Source organism: Falco cherrug, chromosome 1, assembly GCF_023634085.1.
Source record: "Falco cherrug isolate bFalChe1 chromosome 1, bFalChe1.pri, whole genome shotgun sequence".
NCBI classification, from domain to species: domain Eukaryota; kingdom Metazoa; phylum Chordata; class Aves; order Falconiformes; family Falconidae; genus Falco; species Falco cherrug.
The window spans coordinates 18,234,295-18,254,678 of NC_073697.1; the positions used below are offsets into that span (position 1 = coordinate 18,234,295).

Below are 20,384 nucleotides of genomic sequence, written 5' to 3' on the forward strand. Positions count from 1 at the left end.
TATGCTTGGAACTGGTAACTCATTTCACCTCATTCTTTCAGTATTTCATTCAATTAAAAAAAATTGTCAGGTGCACAAAGTAATGAAAACCAGGAAATCTACTGTTTCATAAAACAGCCTAATCTCAGAGCAATTTTTAAATAGTTGCTATACTTGTTGGTTCCTAACAATCCAAAAACAGTCAAAGGGGAACAGCAAAAGAAAGACAGGTAAGAAATGGCAATTTTGTATGTTTGGAAGTGTTTTACATAAACAATAAAAACTTTCCCCATAGGAAAGAGACAGAACACGGAACACAAAGAAATCCCTGGGTAGTTAATTCCTGAAACCAGCAACTACAGTGTTTGTTGATTGTATGTCAGACTGCAACCACAATCATGTAGGGGAAAGATATTTAAGAATTAGGTTTTATTAGATACTTGTCAGGGCCCCAGATTTCTTTTCAGTGGTAGCACAGCAGTTTGGAAAATGAAATCTGCAAGTCCTATACTTTGTTTGCTACTCGATACGAACACAATAGATTGTTTTCAACGTCTTCGGCGATGTCAAAATCCAGGTGCAGTGCTAGTACTCTAGTATTACCATCTAGCGCTCTATTAACTTCCTCCATTGTTGCCATGTTTCCCCTTGTCCTGTCAGTTACTAATGATGCATTCTTGTTATAACATTAAGTTAGGTCAGCAGCAAGTGAAGCGTGAGACTGCTGAAAAACCATATCTCTGAAAATATGCAGAGAACGCTGCATTGAATGATGTTACTTTGAGGAAAGGCTCTGCAGAAGACTGGAACACTGTGCTCAAAATCTGCACACTTCAAATCTGCCAGTGAAAGTGTGCCTTCGCAAATACATATTTCTGTGTCCTGGCAGTCACAGCTTGCATTTCTGTGAAAACACTGCTGATATGAATTTTCCTCAGGTAAAATTTAGTAGAGATTTTTTTTTGTGACAGGAATTTAGGAATCTGTAATTGAAGACAACTTTTCCTTCTTATCCAGGTGTCAACCAAGCTTGTCAAGCAAGCTGGTCTAATGTTATTAGACTTCTGAAAGGATAAACTACCAGAATAGGCACCAGATGCTGACATGGTAGGGTGCGGCTGTGTCCTGTGTCCAACCGATGGAGACATGCTAACATCACCAATCTTGCTTATATCAACTACCGGAATATTAGTTCAGTTATCCATCCATAAGCAGTATACTAATAATAGAGTGAGATAAGCCTCCCCACCCACGCAAATATAATCCGTAACCATGAATCTTTCCATAGAAAATACCAGGACTCATCTCAGATAGCAAGCAGACCAAATTTTAAGTGTTAACATAACACTGGAGTGCAATTAGTCAAGGCCAACCCATTAGAAGCACTGGATTTCATAAAAACTTCTTCATTGGTTTACATAACTGCAAGTGTAGCCCAAGTGTTTCAGCTATCTCCATTCTCTTTTGGCCAGTACAGAAAACACATCAAAGTTATTCAATGGGGCTGAGTACCTGAAGGAGAAGGCTGTCCTTTTACTACGCCATTTTTAGTCTTTTCTTCAGAATTCATTACTTCTTTGTAGATGAGTTCTGGAAGAGAGGATTGCTGCAGTTACAAATAGGAACCAGTGCCTGTGATCAGGAGCAAAACAACTTTACAAAACACAATGTCGTAGACCTGCCAAGCACCCCCTAGTTCTGCCCTACCTTGTCTTCATGAGTCTGACAGCCCTACTTGCCTAAGACCTCTCTTTCCCATTCCCCTCTCCTATCATCTCTTTTTAGAGCAGAATTGAGATGGATAGGGTTAAACTGGAACAATGAATTGTTTAATGCTGCACTATCTAGAAATGAAGCAGCACAACAGTACAGTGCTTTTTACTGTGGGTAAAATTCTGCTGCATCATCCTGCTGAAGAGTATGCTGTTCTCCAGATGATACCCTTAGATTTCAATGAAGCTCTCTCTGAAGTTTCAAAGGAGTTCTTTTAGTTGTACACAGGTGCACTTGGTGGTGGGATGTGGCCATTTTGCCACTGAAATACCCCTTTCCCATATAATTCTAAACTGTGATTACCTTTCCATTCCTCGATTGTGTGTTCCCTTTCATCCAGCTGTTTATCATATATTTGAGGCGGTGGCTACAGGAGAGAAACAAAGCTATTTAGTCAATTGTCGGTTATATTGTAAAAAATTAGGAGCAATTATTTAAGTAAAAAATAAATAGTCTTCTCTTTGTCATCCATCCTGTACATGCAAAAACACATGAAACACATGTGAATATTAAAGATATTAACGCTTCTGGAATTCAACTCGTTATGTAGAAGAAAGCAATATACTTCTCCCTTTTCCACTTTTAAACAAGAGGCATAGCTGCAGATGAAATAGAACCCAGGTCTACAATGTCATTGTGCTTATACCGAGCCCAGAAACTCCACACACATTGCACTAGCAGAGAAAGTACTGTCAGAGTACCAGACAAATACCCATTCTGATTAATTAGTAGTAATATTATTTTTTAAGTCGCCCTTTAGACATCCTAATTGCTGCTATACAAACTTCTCAGAGTAACTCTATTTTTGAAGTAAATCTCCCTGCCACCATTTTTTAGTTGAAGAGAATGTCACAGAAGTAGCAGATCCTGGAATTTACCAAGTCAAAGGCAACTGCGGTTTCCGAGAGCCTGAATCCCTGCTTCCACTGGGCAGCTAAGCCACATGGTCATTGTCTCTCCTCATGTTCACGGCCAAATAGAGCAGCCAAGCCAGGCAGAAGACACTCTTCTCCTTCCCTCTACCAAGAAGCTTCAGCATCTGAGGTAATAGTGTCTAATGAAGACGGAAACAAGCTCTACAATACCTTTCATGCTCATAAGTTATTTCCTCCAACTTTCATCTTGGGCACTCAGACATTGCATCCCAGTCAAAACATCCTACTACTAAATGCACATTTACCAAGCAATTTTCTGATTCACCAAGAAGTTGAGAGTTCACTCATCGGTCCATTAAACTATCTGCATGCTACAGATACAACTGAGAAAGTAATAGGGATGTAATATGAACCAGAAAAAATTCTATGGTAGCTGAACTGGACAAGTCACTGAAAACAAGAGAAGTTCCTGCTCAGTGACATTCGTATCGGGGCTAAAGACAAGCAAATTAGGTGAAGTGCTGGACTGCCAAGTCTCATACCCGAGAAGGTGCTGAGAGGGAACCTGAAACACATGCCATGAATTAAAGTGAGTGCCAGTGCCTTGCTATGTCAGCAAGGTAAAACACAACCACGTAAGAAGTCCCGAGTCCAAAGCCAATGCAGCTGTTCCTCAGCACAACAGCTCTTCTCCGTCCCTTCCATTGAGTCCTGAAGCTTAAGACAGAATCAGCCAAATTGGTGCAATCTCCATGGGGACTCCATGTTTCTGCTGATTGTGTTATCAGGGAGCTGAATGCTACAGAAGGGTGCAGGTGAGCCTCACCATGGACCGGCGGGATGTGGCAAGCTCCACTCCTCCAGCTGAGCCTGCTGAGCTGCCGCTCAGCTACTCAGCCAGCCCTGCAGCATGTATTTCCTATGGAGGGAAAGCTGAGAGAGCTGGCAAAGACAAGGAAAGCCTGGGCAGCCAGGAATTTACAGGAGGCTTACAGGGGCTCTCAAGCTCCATTACACAGCTGGCTCTTGGCTGAGCTGTAGCCTGAATCACAGCAGCAGACCCACTGCTGCTGTCAGGTGGAAGGAAAGCAGGTGAACCAAGCTGGACAAAAATACCCTGCAAGTACATTTCTTTCTAAAAGCTTCAGGGAGGGGTTTACAAAGAGCACAGGCTGTAGGCAAAATTGCTCCTAACAAGTGTAAACACTCTTTTTACATCTTCCATAGAAAACCAGGGGTATTTCTCCTCCAGCCAGAAATAAGAGGATGGATTCCGTCACTACTGCAATTCCCAAATGCAAATTACAGAAACAAAAGGAACAAGTGATCAGATGCACATTCCTGTCTTCTGTTCACACAACCACAAAATCTTTGGCTTACGTCTCTTCTAATTTATTTCAGCTATATCATAAATGGGCGTAATTGGCTAATAGGCAGCAAGAAATTATTTCCTAGATTTAACACATTCTGGAAATGAAGACATTTTCCAGGGAGAGTGCCCAGAATAATGTCATTTCTTACCAAACTCCTATTTTGCCATGAAGACAGTCAAGGGAGAGCAACCAAACTCTGTACTTCACATGCTGCAGAATGCCAGATACTGCACCCGCACAGCATTCCGCTGCAGCACCAGTGTTCATACTGCAGACCCCTATTTGTGAAGTAGCAGAACCCACAGCTATAAAACATGGCTCTCAGCAGGAACACAAGACCCAAGGGTAACAAATATTCAGTGTGATAATGACATGAATAAATCCCTGCTCTTCACCCAGGCAGGATTTATAACTTCTAAAACCTGTGGAGAACACAGATGAATAGGGCTCCACTGAGAGGCCCGGCCAGCACTCTCATACTGGAAGAAGTGAAGCTTTCCCATTTAAATTCCCTGATATCAGGAAATAAGCCCTTATGACAATTTCACCGATTCAAGGCTGAGCTAAGAACAGAGCAACAGTTTCAGGAATGAATTTATTTCCCATGATCCCCATTAATCATAATGAGAACAAAACCTTAATATATTGTTATCAACCTAGATAATCCTGTCCAGGCTGACCACCCATTTTCTGCTAACTTGTTTGTTTTGGGGTTTTTTTAACCAGTTTCTAAACTTAGAGGGAGGAAGGGAGGTTTTTAACACAAGCATTGTCAGAGCAATGGAGCAACAGAGCTGCCATACCTGGGTCCTCGTGGCCACCTCATTTCAGTCTTGGTGCAAAAGTTGGTCTAAAAATGACTTTGCTGCCTAAGTCAAATGCCTTAGAAAATGACAGAGTTCATCATTATTAATTTTCTATGTGCATGCAGCTGCAGTATTATAGACATTCTTATAAATCCTTCATACAGCACATCCCAACTGAGAGTTATATGGTTTAGTTTGTACAGGTTCCAGGAAAAGTATAGTTAAAGTAGCATTAAATCAAAGCAGAGTGTGGATCAAGCCTATGGGTGGCAGCATGTAGCTTCAGTTTAAGGTAGCCATTTTCTCCCCAAATCAGATGATTTGTAAGCAATTCCATTGGCCACAGTAACAAAGAACAGAATCAATTTTTGGATGCGGAAGAGAAGGAATTAATTATATTTTTCTTGTAGATATTAAAATAATACTTTGTTTCAGTGGTTCTTGGCTGTTAAATTTTACAAATGGATTTTTAAAATATTTTTGCATTACATTTAACATTAATTGAATATAATAAAAATTACAAAAAAGAAAAAAAAAAATGGAAAATATGCACAAGACCTTTTTTTGTAAAAAAACCCCACCGAAACAAGTGAAACCAAAAAAACCCAAGCCAATCCAAAAACCAAAATCCACAAATGACAGTTTCTTTCAGGTGGTCAGATAAACATCAGGAGACTACTGGATTTGTTAAATACCGTTCTGATATCCAGGGAGGAAAAGCTTTTCACCAGGGAAAAAAACATATGCTGAGGCTATTGTATTCTCACTTTCCCAAAGCAACATGGACTGGTGTGTATGCTACTGCTAGAAAGCAAAAGGAACAGGCTGGAGCTCACACTTGAATAAATCCTGCCATCTCTGTCCCTGCCTCTGCAGAGCTCGTGCCAGCACAATGAAAACCTAGGGATGCGCTGTTTTCAGAAAGCTTGGCAGGAGCAAGGGTTGATTCTGCATCTGTTCCCAGAATTGCAGGGTCTGGAGCAGCAGTCGTGGAGCGGCATACAAGGCAACAATGGAATTTAGCAATATACGAATAACAGAGGCAATGGAGGCTGTAAGAATTCATGGTGTGAGGTCAAAGAATTTGTTAGATGGCTTATATTCTCATAACAGGTGAATATAAAAATTCCTTTGAGTTTTGCTAGAACCTAGTCTGTGTCACTGATAGCATTATATATTTATTTTTGCAGTGCAAGCCAAAGTACGCCAGTGTGCTGGCACCAGAGGCCTGAAGTCTTTAGCTGGAGAGGAAAATGTGAAGGGTCTTGGATTTCACCCTGTATTGACCAGGGACTCCACAGTGGGCTGGGCACGATCTCAAGTATGGATATGGAAGAAGAGATGCCTCTGTGCCCATTCATTCCTTGGACTTTTTGCGGAGCCTTATGGAAAACTCTGTGCTCGGTATGCATCAAAGAAACCGTGGTCTGAGCTGTTTCTGAACAGCTGGACTATAAGGATACCATGCAGCAGGAGTCAACAGAGATGACTGAACAGCAGCAAGCTGGAAAAAGATTTGGTTTGGAAAAGAAAAAGACAACAAGAAATGCCTCTTTCTTCTCTAACCGCTACTTCTCACTGACATTAACAAAGATTGCTGCAGAAGTGTTCAGTTTCCATAGTTAATCAGCTATAAATAGATAGCTGTCGCTGACTAGAGGAAATATCCATGCTTGCACATGAAGTAGAGCTGCAAACTTCTTTTGTAAGACATCGGATGCGCACCATTGACCTCTAAGCAGAAAACCAAACCCTGTAACTGATTGCTAAAAAAACCCTGTGGCAGATCACCAGAGTTTAGATACATCATCTATACACACAGGGCTGAACAAGAGAAAAGAATACCAGGGAAGACACGCAACCTGACAGACCTGATTTTGCCATGAAGTGTCACATCTAATGGAGGTTACACCTTCTTTGTAGTGTTGTTTGCCAAGGTCATAAAGCTCTCCAGAAGCTCTTCTCCATCATCCTGGATGCTCAGCACTCACAGGTAAAATAAAAGCTGGATCATGGGGGTTTTTTTGTTTGTTTGGTTGGTTTTTTTCCTTATGAAAAACAATGAAACTTGAAGTTCATTTGGAAGGATTGTATTTAACAGCTGGTCACAGATAGTTTATAGAGGCCTAGGACAAGCACAGCAACAGTTTCTGTCCTGCAAAGGACCTCAGACTGAGATCCACAAACCAAGCTCTCTTCATAAGCATTGCAGGAAAGAGCACCACATTAATAAAAGGTACACAGGTTGACATGCACAGCAAAATGAATGATAATTCACAGCTCAGCCCCTCGTGGGTGGTCCTAGATGCAGAGATACCCCAGCGAAATACAAGCCCTATGAAAATAAAACCACTAACAAAAGTAGTGTGAGTTACAGTACAGAAGACCTCATAAAATCTATCACAGTTGTAAAAATCTGTCCGTAGAGAAATGCTTAAAAAAATATTCTTAACATCTGATCTTTCCATTTTCTAAGAAATCTCTCTTTTAATGGATGGCATACGATAGATAACAGTAACTACATGGACTGTAAAATCTAAGATGAATTTTGAAACCAGTTAACAGCAAACATCAGATAATAATCTACGGCAAATGTTGCTACTAGGTTTGTCCCCATAGAATGGAACAATACTGTTCCCAAGTAGGAACCAATACAAGATCACACAAATACTCAAAAGGTTCCAAAACGAAGTCATTTATAGGTGAGGAAAAACTGTGCAGGTTTAAGTCCTAACATCATAATTGAAAAATTAAGGGAAGAAACAGAACGCAGCCAGAGTCTTGCAGAAGAATGTGACTTTGATAGCAGTAAGTAGGTATCTCTCCCATTCAAAACCATTTCTAATGCCAACAGTATGGACGGAATTAGACCAGAGATCAGGCAGCTCAAGCCAACACAGTCCTAGAGAACAACCAGCACAAGTGTTCCAAAATTTGATTTCGGAGCTGCCCAGGTAGCAATGCTAAAGCTATTCTAAAGCATTTGTCTAGGAATCCATTCTGTTCACAAACGGTTTAGACGTTTTGGGATAAAAACAGTGACATGCATATAGGTAGCATTGCATAAACATTAGGAGAGATATGAAAAATTAAATATCAGATTTGGGGTTTAGTCATAGATCATTTCAATGAAGGATAAGAATGTATAGCAACTTCAAAAGCAGCTGTGTAAATGAAAACAAAGTCTCATGCACAGCATTTTCAGACAAGAAAACAGAAGCTAGTATGTCATTAGGGAGATATTTGAGATAATTTACAATAAACAGGATAGCCTACATGTGGAAGCAAGAGATTTTGGAAGCATCTTCTTTCCAAGAAATAAAACAAGCACTTTGAAGGAGAAAAGGTATCATGTGTCTCATTTATTCATGATAATAGTCTAACTGCTGTTATGTAGGTAAAGTAAATATCATAATAGGAGAGTCATAAACATAATATTTGTTTAAAAGGGGAACCAAGACAGTTTCTGTGTATAACATATAGGAAGCAGGAACCTTTAACTGAAATACAAAACAGAGAAGAAGGGTCTACAGGTTCCTATTCTGATTTTACAATAGGTTTCCTGTGTAATATTGTGTAAAATTAGGAAATAATACTTTTCCCCCTTGAACTCTGGTTTTCCTACATATAAATTAGAAGACTGAAAGCAGATTTCAACAGTTCCTACAAACCTGGCAATTCCACACAATCATAAACACACATAATCTGTATGTTTTCATATTTCTTAAAAACATGCATACAGAAATTATCTTAACTGTAACACTATTTAAATTGATTTCACTATTAAATTATTTAAATTAATTTCAGAGCAATGCTGGATAACCTAACACTGTGACTTTATTATCAAAGATACTGCAGCATAGCTGAGTGAGCTCAAAAGCAGCTGGCTAACTAGGTTAGTATGTTAGACATAAGGATTTCCTCTAAACTGAAAATCTAGCTTACCCACTCACTTCACAGGTAAGCTTAAAAACTGTGCAAGGCCTGTTTCTACATGTGAATAGGATGCTTCTTTCAGAGCTTTCGATTTGAGGGCTTTGGATGTGGTTTGTTTTTATGCAGAAGTCTTGTGGGAGAGTCACCACGCTGTTTGTGTAACCTCCTGCTGTTAGTGAATGGCAAGTACCACGTCTAATAAAACACTATCTTCCTCTTTGTATCAGGGGATCACGACATGGCATTTAAGGCTGACCAGAAGAGTTTAATGCTGTTACACGTCAGGGGAAAGAGTATTGCATTCCTACCCCTTCCCACCTGTGTTACAGTCTTTGCCCGTTAGAATGAGACATAATAGCTTTATTGCCCCCATATAGCCTGTCAAAAACCATAAACTTTTAACAGACTTATAAAAAGGGACTGTAACTCTCACTAGCCTGCTTTCCAACTGGACAGGGCTATTCTATCTGTTCCCCTCACATTCATAATGCTGTAAATCTGGGCAGACGCAAAGGGCCATTACCTCCAGGTTAAACTTTGACACCAAATTCTCTGCTTATTCCCTCAACTGTCTTCAGTGCTTTTTACGGTCTACTCCAGCACACACTGACAGTTCATTGTCCTTCTAGGCCTCTGCACCAAATGAATACCGTACACAACAGATGCCGAGCTGCTTTGGATGAAGCCGTTTACTGAAGAGAAGAAGTAATATAACTAGACAGCTAACTAAATCCGCTCCCCGCCCCCCTGTGCTATACTGGTTGAAAACACTGTCTTGTTTAATACCTCTGTATCTTAATTTCTGTGTTATCCCTACTGTGCAGAGCTACTGACAGCGGAAGGGATCCTGCCTCGTGTTACGCACTATGGAAGGAGGACTCAAAAAACCCCCGAACACCTTACTACCAAACATTTAGACACATGATGAAAGAAGACTACTCTATGGAAAAGTGCTTATCAAGTGCTACAAGAGAGAGGGTGCAGCGAACACGGGCAGATGCAACACAATGCAGGCTTGTAAGTCCCTTTGGGGCAACTGGGAAAAACAGTGGGAAGTTAAGCACAATGCAAGTGAACAAAAGCATCTCCATCGCTCATTTTCCTATCACACCCTTGTCAGGTTCCCTGCCCTGCACATTTGCAGGAAAAAGCAGGATTGCTTCACAGAGCTTTATCATGCTGCATATCTTAAAGCAGAATTCATTAAGATGCCAGCTGGTCCTCTGCAAACTTTCCCTTAAGATGTGGCAGAACATGTGTCTAGAGGCTAGTCCATCCTTTCTCCCACTCCTCCCTCCACTCCATCCTTGCATGCCCACTTTGCAGTCAATAGCTAAGGCTCCTATTGTACCTTTTGGCATCCAGCCCATAAACCAGATGCAAATCCTTGAAGCTGCAAGCTAGTGAGGTGAAGTGCTCATCTCAGAAGATACAAGGCCCACTTGGGGAAGGCAAAGCAAAAAGTGCAGTTAGCAACTGTTGTCCGTGATATAGGAAGACAGAATGTAAAATCTGGTATATGGCTTTTCCTCTCCCTTTGCCAGGAATCAACAGACCTATGACTTGAAATCTAACAGGTACATTCCCAAATACAAGGTATGTCTTTGTGTAAAGAAAGAGAAAAAAAGATGAACACCCCCGCAGTACCTACTAAGCTTCTGTAAAGGGCTCCTGATCCCTCCGCCTGACAGAGAAGTTCTGATCTGCCCGTTCATCACACCCAGAGAGTGCTGCAATTCAACTCGGGTCAGAACACAAACAGCACAGACAAGTAAAGATGACCAGTCTTTTCTTGAATTCCTGTCTCTAAAGCTTTGTTCTCAGACTGGAAGAAGAAATTTATCCACCTTGGATGAGACCAGTTGCAGAAGCCAGATTCTCACACAAGAGAAGACTCATTAAATGCAATTGTAGAAGAATTTTAAAAAATAAAAATCATAGGCTCCAAAACAGTATGTTTCTAAAATGCAGGAGAAAGCAATTGCAAAATAGTATGACTCATGATTACCTCATGAAGAGGGTGAAGAAAAAGGACCAAATCTGATGCTGACTAACTGCGGCATTTCCAGTGAAATACAACACACAAATACCCACCTAAAACCTGTTTTAACAACAGATCACCTTGTGGCAAAGATACCAGGGAACAAATGTTTCAAAAATCAGCAACACAGTAAAAATATCACTTCTGAATTTCAACAAGAAATAAGCAAAGAAAATAGAAAACAAGAGTAAAACTGAATACTCAGACAGCACAAATGCAAAATCCATTAACTGGCTTGTCAGCTAAATGAAACAGTAAAGTGTTAGAATAGCCCAGTCTCCTGATAATCAAAATATGAGACAACACCTTTAAGAGACAGAGAACAGTTGAACAAATGTTGCAAAGGACATTAGTTTGAATAAGAACGTGCTCCACATCAGTATAATCTCTTTCTATCACTTTACTATTACGCAAGTTTGCAAAACCATGATGGAAAGAGAAAATATCACCATCTCTTCCTTGGCTTGCAAATCTTCCAGACAGGGAACACAATTTCATGTAACACATTACACAGTAAGAACAGAAACTTTATAGTAGCAGACTTGCCTTAGGCTGATACGCATTTGCATAAACCTTTTGTCAACCTATTCCAATCACGAACACAGATCCTAAATCTGTACGTGAATAATTGTACGGAAAAATGGGACTAAATGGCCTGAAAAAACTATTTAGACTGTAGTCTTTCATTTGCTTTTGTTCTTCATTTATAAAAGCTGGCTCCCAAACACAGCTAAGAGCTCGGCACTGAAAGTTCAGACCACACTGGGGCAAACTCTTAACTGCATTCAGTGGAACAGTTAATGATCAGTACACATTTCTCTACTTACAAAAATGCCTACAGCACAGTTTGTGGACAACAAGGACCTACATTAGTAGCACGAGGATTTCAGCGCACTTCAACAGCGCTTTGATCTAGAATTGTCTTCTGTTTTACATCTAGAAACAGGTTCAGCTGCAGAACTGAGGGCCAGTAAATTCCGTTTCCACCTTCCAAAATTCAGTGGGCTAGATCCAGAGATCCATTAGAAAAGTCGCTGATTAAATGTGCTGGTGCAATTCTTTCACAGCACACATTAATAAAATAGCTTACCAAGACAGGGAAAAATTACTTGTTCCATTCAAACTGGAATGGGAAACTGAAGATGTACACAGTCTGGAAGAATGAGACTGCAATCTGCTCTTTGTACCAATATCCCTGAGGTATTTTTACAAAACTTAATGTTAATGAGCCAGCAAACCATTTTTAGGTTTTTACATGTCATTCAAGTACAACTTCTCTATGCAATTGTACCCTATTGTAACTTCTGCAGTTCAGTATAGACAAATTTGGAGCGTGAGGTTATTAAATGACTCAGCAGAAGTACCCACCTCTCAAAGAGCTCATCTGCTGGATGTTTTTAGATGAGTCACAACTCCCAGCCCTGCCACAAAGGTGGCTACGTAAGATGACATTCATTTTCCCATTGCCCATGAGGTGCTCAACGCATGGCATTAGGAAATGTTCACTGCATTTGATCCTAACTCTTCTGCAACTGTAACAAAGCAGGTATTTCAGTGAAGTACTTGAGAGATGCAAGGATTCGTGTGATGCTAATTCCATTCTTTATCCCATACCCTTAAAACTACAAAATTGCGACAAGTATCACAGAAGTAGAACAAGGGAGTTAGCATGATGCAGAGCTTGGGGCTTACAGTCTAATACAAACTACTGGACAAAACTGTAATCATTTAAGAATTGGATGTCAATGCAGTGTTAGAAGATACTCCAAAAGGTGTTCTGGATATTACACCAGGTTCCCCTAGTCCATGTCTGAGGGGACACAGCCTATGGTGCCTACCAACACCGCTTTTCCCAAGAGGGAACAAGTTACGTCATGCTTTCAAGCACTAAATCACTCCTGTTACCAGCAAACAAGTTTATCACATACAGGTACCTTGCTGTTTCGTAAAGAACTAATAGCCAATCAGACATCAAGCTTTCAGCCAGAATTGTCAAGTTTAACACAGATGACCAAGTAAAACTTTCTCTCCAGTGTACCAACAACTACTCCTTGTGGAGGCACTGCCAGTTACTAGCAGTACCAGAACCTCAGGACAGATTTGAGAAAGAACAGAAAGCCACCAATCTCCCGTAAATCTGTTTGAGAAACTTATTCCATCATCGAGGCAACGCTAATGAAAAACACAGACTGACTGCACTTCAACAGCTGAGTCAAGAGGCAAAGAAAATCCAGCTAAGCTTTCTCCAGAAAATAATTAGTAAATGTTTAACAGTTAGTCACTGAAGGTGTGTCAGCATGAACAGATGGGAATTTAGAATTTAATAATCTGTTAAATGCAAAAAGAAAGTCCCCCAGTTTAACATTCCCTCTGAAAATGGAGGTGGAAAAATACTGCATGTTCAGTGAAGATGGGCTTTTTCTAGAATTCCTAGCACTCTGATAAAATACAATGATGTGGTGGTTTAACCCCAGCTGGCAACTAATCGGGGAAAAAGGTAAAACTGGCGGGTTGGGATAAAAACAATTTAATAATTGAAATAAAATATAATAAGAATACTAATAATAACAACAACAATTGTAATGAAAGAGAGAGAGAGTGGGAGAGAGGAATAAAATCCAAAGAAAAAAACATGAAACAAGTGATGCACAATCCAATTGCTCCCCAGTTGATGACCGATGCCCAGCCAGTCCCCCAGCAGCAATTGGCAGCCCCAGTTGACTCCCCTGAGTTTACATACTGAGCATGACATTCCATGGTATGGAATATCCCTTGGCTGGATGGGCTCAGCTGTCCTGGCTCTGGCAAAACAAATAATTATTCATGTTTTACAGTCATGATCCAGAGAAAGGGTATAGTTTGTTTTAGATCACGTGAGGACTCTACGGTACAATGAGAAGTCAAACCACTGTCTCTTCAGCCATAGATGTACCCCTGATCCCTGCCTGCATAAGAGGACAGTGATACGAAGTTCAGTATCAGCTCTATTTCTAGGTGTGTGTGGCAAGTTTTTCCTTCTAAAAGGGCAATCACATTACCACAAAAATTCAACCTCTGCCACGATCTGAAATATAACTAAGAACATACCTTTGGAAACTGGGAAAAATATTACATCAAAATATCCACTGTACCAAATTTCCTTCCTGTTCTGCATCAGAAATGGCTCTCCAAGCTAAACTCACAGGCAAAGCACGTCTAAACAGGGACCCAAATCTGAGTTCTGACATCTGAGTCGTTCCATAAAATGGAGTTAAGAAATGCACGGAAATACAACAGAAGTATCTGACAATGGAACGAGATCTTCAAGAGGGATGTGGAACTCAACTGTACATGCCAGGGGATAAAATACTGCAGGGTATCAAATGTTCACACTTCAGACTGATAAACCTTTTTCTTGAAGAAAACTAAACAGGACACAAATACCAAAGGCTTCCTAGATAGCAGAACCATCTTCTGTAAAGCACTCCTAAGTAACGTAATTTGCAAAAATCCTATTGCATGAAATTTTATGAGTTTTTGAGCATTCCATTTATTTTGTATTTTATGGCACTTTCAAGAACACAGACTGAATTGAAGCGTATTGCTAAACAGCAGTGATTTCATTTTGTGAGGTTCAGGATCTTAGTTTCCTATTGTGGTTAAGTAACATTTCTAAACCTGTTCAAATACCGACCTCTGTTTTCATACATTTCAAACACAGCATTACAAAGAACACCTCTGAATTTATACCTGTACCTATTATACCATGTCACCGAAGTGCCTACAGATTACACTTGTTCCTACTTATTCCTGTTAACACCAGCCTCATCAAGGCATACGGAGAGGTGTCTAGAGCATTGCAGGACTGGAAGAAAAATTCCATGTCTGTTTACAAACAGTGTACATGATACTGACCATTGAACCATGGCCAAGGAAAATGCATGAGCTATTGCTTCATTTTAAGGAATGATTTATGTCCTGCTAAGATTTTTCTGAATCCCAGCTTCAGGATTTTGTACTGTTTGTTTATTTCTCTTCCTCTCCACGTATACCCTCGAACACAAACATAGGAAGCAATCTTTGCTGCTCTCCACAAGGAAAGGTTTAGAAAGACAGACAGCATCTTTTGCCAGACTGACTTATACAGCTAGAAAAACCAGGTGAGCTACTGGGTTCAACCCCCTTTCTTCATGTTGTCTAGAAGAAAACAGAAAATGGCTTCATATGCTTGAAGTGTTTGTGCTTCTGCCATCTATTGTCAGTGAATCTACCAAAACGATATATTCTATCCCTACAGATCTCATTTCTTGTAAATCCAAAGACCACCACAGTCACAACATTGGTTCTTTATAGCATGCTCATTATCAAACTGCTGTAAAACAGTAGGGATCTATGAATCATACTGGCATTTAGCAGCCTGAAGTAAGGAATCATGCCTCACTTACCGCCTCCACTTCTGCTGGGTCGTACCAGACATTAATGTACGGATGCTGTAAGGCTTCATCTACTGATATTCGCTTGGCCGGATCAATGACTAGCATCTTTGATAAAAGGTCCCTGGCTTGGCTGGCTAGAACAATGAAATCAGACAAACACGAGTATTAGTACAAAAAAAATCACTGCCTCCAGAGGAGGGTTAATTGGTGTAGGAAAGTAACAATGACACACTCCTTTTAGAGACCATATGCATATACTTCTGCCCCTGGCTTTGTAATAGCAAGAGTTCTTCAGTAATCGCTTTAGATTGGATTCATTAGGAAGGTGCCAACATCAGGACTGCATGCCTTAGGTCCCCGACAAGCTTCAATGGTTTTTACATGCTGTGTGCAAATTCCATGTAGAGGACAGAACAATATATGCAGGAAAAATGTGCTTGAGGTATCTGTATTCTTGCCAGGATCAGAAAAAAACCAAAGCTCATGTAATGAAGTCGGAAATCATGGCATTACTGAATCAAAGCCTGGAACTCAGAGGTACTCTTACAGTTACTCAGAAAAACATCCAAACTTTTCTGTATGTTAAACTTTTTCTCCTAGACTGCTGGGAGATACTGAATAGTTCAGTCAGGCATAGGTACCGGCTTATTTTGGGGCATCCCATCAGAAGTAATGATGTCAAATCTGTAGCCTCGGATCAACACGTAATGGTAAGGAAGTGCCTTGGAACTGCTTCAGTCTTGTTTATCCCACATAACAAAGTTTAAATCAGTGGGACACATCATCCTCCACTATGAAAAGGTACAGCCTTATATATACACTGAGTTTTATGTCGCAACGTTGATTTATTTTACCTGATAATATAGCCCATTGTGCCTATCAGGCCACAAACTCATCCTTCTATTACCCAAATCAGTTTTACTGTTTAAAGTTTCTAACAAATACAATAACATCTAAGCCCATGTAAAAAAAAAAAAACAAAAACGCACAACACCAACACGTATTTCTAGTATTACTATCAATGTAGTGTTCTAAGCTCCTTCATGCCCAAAATTATTTCCTGTGTAAATAAAAAAGAAAATGAAAGAAAAAAATGTAAAGAGATGTAAGTGCAAAGATATTATTGGGTATCTCATCAGACATGAGGAAGTAAAACAAATATCTAATTCAATCATTAACATTACATTATAGTAAAGTATTTAGGCAGGGCATGGGATGATACAATGATGCAACAAGCAGAATTATTTTAAGGCACTGTTTCTTTTTTTATGACAGTATCTTAAAAACTGGCATTCATTATGCTCAAACACATGTGCTTCCTGTATCCAAAAGACAACAGCACTGTTTGACAGTCATTTCTATTCGTTAGCTCCATATCCAAGAAAATTCCATTATTCAATTTTATTGTAGTAGGAGCATAAAATCCCATGTATCCAAAAGCATCTGCTCAGACCTTTCACTGCTCCCAGAGCCAAGACAGCAGCCTTGCTATGAAACAGCTGTTAATTGGAGGAGTATTCTGGCTGATGTAATGACATGCAAATTGCAAGCAACTGAAACCCATCACATGCCACTGCAGTAAGCGGCCCCAAGTACTTCAGTGGTGCAGAACTGATACACAGGACGCGTTTGCAGGGGTTCCAGAGCTGTGACAAGAAATCCATTCTCTACTAAACACACTAATCACTCTTTCCAAGTGAAGGTCAGTGCCCTGTTCAAGTAAAACAAGACTTCAATATATGATTAAAATCATATAAAAAATAAACCCACAGGGGTATATCTAGTCACACTGTAATTAAGTTAGCGCTCTACTTCACATATCCAAACCAACCCGCAGCATTTTTCAAGAGTTCCACCCACAGCACATATTAAACCTCAGCTACATCAAGACTATCTTGGCTGATGTTGCTAATATCTTTCTATTGTCTAGTAACAGTAGAGCTATGAGGCAGGCATCTGGCTGAACCGCTGTTTTTCACACCGAGACCCTACTGTTCCTTTGCGTTACAAGTTTAAGAATGAGAGTAATGGAACACCTCAGCTCCCCATGGTACAGAAACATCACGCAGAACACCACGCATCGGTGATAAGGTACATTCCCTTGACTGCCCAAGCACCATGCTCTCAAAAAACCTTTCCAAAAGCTGCCTCTCAGCTGAACAAAACCCGTGCAGTCATTTGTCTCTGCAACTGCATTAAAAAAAGCACAACTAGAGAAAAGAAAAATTGAAAAAAAATTTCATTGCATTGTAGCTGTTGATATGTGAACCGTGTCCCTTTGTCAGACATACCTTTGAGTTTGTTGTGTTCCGAGTCAGCTGGGAAGAGAGAGTCTGGGAAAAGTTTGGGGAAAGTGAGGCCCGCGTACTTGGGTCTGTTCTCAACGTAGTTCCGTACTGTCGGCTGCAGCTTCTTCATGAATTCTGGACAGGGTGTTCCCAGCTGCTCAATGACTTTATTCCACTGATCAATATCTGAACATCAGGAATTAAGGAAAACAAACCGCAAAGCCCAGTGTAAGTCTCCTGACATTTCTGTTTGACTGTTCTCTGGGAATCCTCAGAGGTGTATAACTCCCTTCACAACACCTTTACAGTCACTTTTTTCATCATTATGCCTGCAGGCCCTATAGCCTGCAAAGGACAAAACTCCCTCTCGCAACTGTACTTACTTAAGGGCATTGTGCAACTCTAAAACCACTATGGGAAAATACACAGCTTCCCCTCTTTGGGTCAACTCTTGTTACTGTTGCAATCCAATGACCTGCACACCCTTTTTTACATGTGGGTAACTGCCTCTTTGTCAACTTGAGTACATGGGCGCAGCAGGAAAAGAGCGAGGTGTTCGCCTGCCCGCTCTTCTCAGTCTGTGGAGGGCAAGACCCAGCTGGCTCAAGGGAGTTCTGCACGGCACAGAAGTCACCTTCCACTCATCTGCTTCGCGCTTCTATGTTTACTCTCTCCAATAACTTTATTGGTGCTGCTAAAACCATGCAAACAGCAACCCCTCAAAAGTAATTTGCTAGATTTTTTAAGAATGCACCAGGACTTATTTTCTATAGACAAATGATGCCTTAGGTATAGACAGATGTTCCTCTTCTTGAACTTCAAACGTGATGGCTGCATCGCTACACTGTTACTGACTAATAAGAAACCGGCTCTCATGCTTAAAACCAAACTGTATTACAGGCAATTTGTACTGAGCTGCTTTTTTGTTTTGGTGTTGATTTTTTTGTAGTGTTCTTGAGATAACAATAGGGCATCTAACAGGTGTTATGTAGCTCTTCCAGCCATGTTCAGAGCAAGCCTCACTTAAAAAAAAAAACGAGGCAAGTGTCTATAAAATCAATACCATCTCTACACTGTGTGAAGAATCTGATAACAACATAAAAAAGATTAAAAGGACGTGTACATGCAGCCATGGGTACAATGATGCTAAGAAATGTGATGAACAGAGTTTTGTTAAGAACATACCAGAAATAAAAAGCTGTTAAAAGACAAACAAATAATCAAAGCATTTCAGCACAGAGCTTTTTTTTTTAATTATTCTTTTAATTTATCATTGTCATGAGTGTCATAAGTATGGAGGAGTTTCACAAAGACTTAAGACAGTTCCTGACAGTCTAGAAGAGAAAAAATCAGGTCAACAGAAAGAAGATAACAAGAAAAAAAAAAAAAAAAAAAAAGGCAAAACCCCAGCTCTTTGGTGCAGTAGCAATTTCAGATTTTCTAAAAAGTGTTTTATATTAGGGAAATGGAAACTTAAGTTTTTTCACATACCTTGAAAATTCAAGACAGACTTACTTTGGGTTCACCTGAACCATCTTATTTGAACGAAAATCAAATAATTAATTTTAAATATGTAGGTTTACTACTCAAAAGTGCATAAAGGAATGAAAATAATTTAAACATAGGCTTTAAGGATGCTGAAACAGTGTTTTGAATGGCTTTAATTTCAGCTGAGCAAGGTTGCTAAAAATAGCAGTAATCTCTAAAGATTTTTCTGAGTAACCTTCGTATTTCAAACTAAATCAAAGATTTATGTAGAACAACCCCTTACACACGTCATAGATTGTATCAGTCTGGTGTTGTCCATGAAAAATATCTTTTTCTCAACAGAAAACTAAAGAATTGCAACAACAGTAAAGTTATCCAAGACTATAGCTGCTGAAAGAGTAGCCTGAATATTTCATTAAACATTTTATTAGAAAATAAACTGTTCTGACATTTTAAACTCGTGTTCAAGTTAACACACCTCACTGTTTGCTGGCTGAACTATTCCACAAGCGGTTCTTTCTGAGGAGCTTGAAAATACAGAGTGTGTGAATGCTTTGCAGAGAAGAACAGAGAATACAGAAATGAAGGTGCTGTTAGTTGTGCCAGGAGAAGCTAAATGGGTGAGCAAGCCAAGCTATAAAAGCACTACCTGTGCAGATTAAGCGAAGGGTGTTTGGTAAACAAGGAGGGCCAAGTACAGGACTTGTGTCAAAGCGGACATCAGAGGCTTATGTTTGTACAAAGCAGGTTCACCATCTCTCAGGCATTTAATGAAGGCCAAAACCAGAGGTATCCTTGGGATTACAGAATGTGGAGGGACTTGGGCATGTTGAGAAGGAAGGTACAGTAAGACGCTCTGGATGTGTGTGATAAGGGAAAAGGAATGAAAAAAAGATCCCAGAATAGGACCTACATGGTGGAAGCCAGGGTCAACGGTGATGGAGAGGGGAGAAGGAGAATCCTCAGACAAGCAGCCAGTGCCTGCTGCGAACATTTCTGCTGAGCTGACGGAAAGGTTTTCACTAAGAGACAACAGACAAGCAGGCTACCACCCATGACTGGAAGATTTGAAGATGGAAGAAGCTTCATGAGTCATCAGTGCAAAGATGACATCCAAAGCCAGTGGAGCTGGCAGAGCCACCATGTTCCACTCCTTGACTAGCCTCGAGTTGCAGGAGGACAGCACTGGAGGTTTTACAGCCCTGGCTTACACCAAGGGCCAAAAATGTCAGGCTTCCATCACAGCAACTTCAGGAACTGGTTTTGAGTAACTGAATGATCTGAATGGACAATAGTGCCTCTTCACGGAATTAATTCTGACTTACGTTGCTCAAATACTGCCAGAACCCTTACATGAAATATATTCATTTGGTCTATGTCTCTACACACACACACACACACAAATATGCA

At 40.2% G+C, this 20,384-nt stretch overlaps 1 protein-coding gene across 8 annotated transcripts in view; it reads right to left on the reverse strand.

Moving 5' to 3' along the window:
• MAPK10 (mitogen-activated protein kinase 10) overlaps nt 1–20,384 on the reverse strand; it is a 168,944-nt gene that overhangs the window by 10,831 nt on the left and 137,729 nt on the right. For all 8 annotated transcript variants that reach the window (XM_005444498.3, XM_027813058.2, XM_005444499.3 and 5 more), the window contains 4 exons: nt 17,490–17,672; nt 15,208–15,332; nt 2,056–2,119; nt 1,492–1,569 (listed from right to left, as the gene is read on the reverse strand). In XM_005444498.3, coding sequence (XP_005444555.1) covers nt 1,492–1,569; nt 2,056–2,119; nt 15,208–15,332; nt 17,490–17,672 — 450 coding nt within the window. The remainder of the gene's footprint in view (nt 1–1,491; nt 1,570–2,055; nt 2,120–15,207; nt 15,333–17,489; nt 17,673–20,384) is intronic.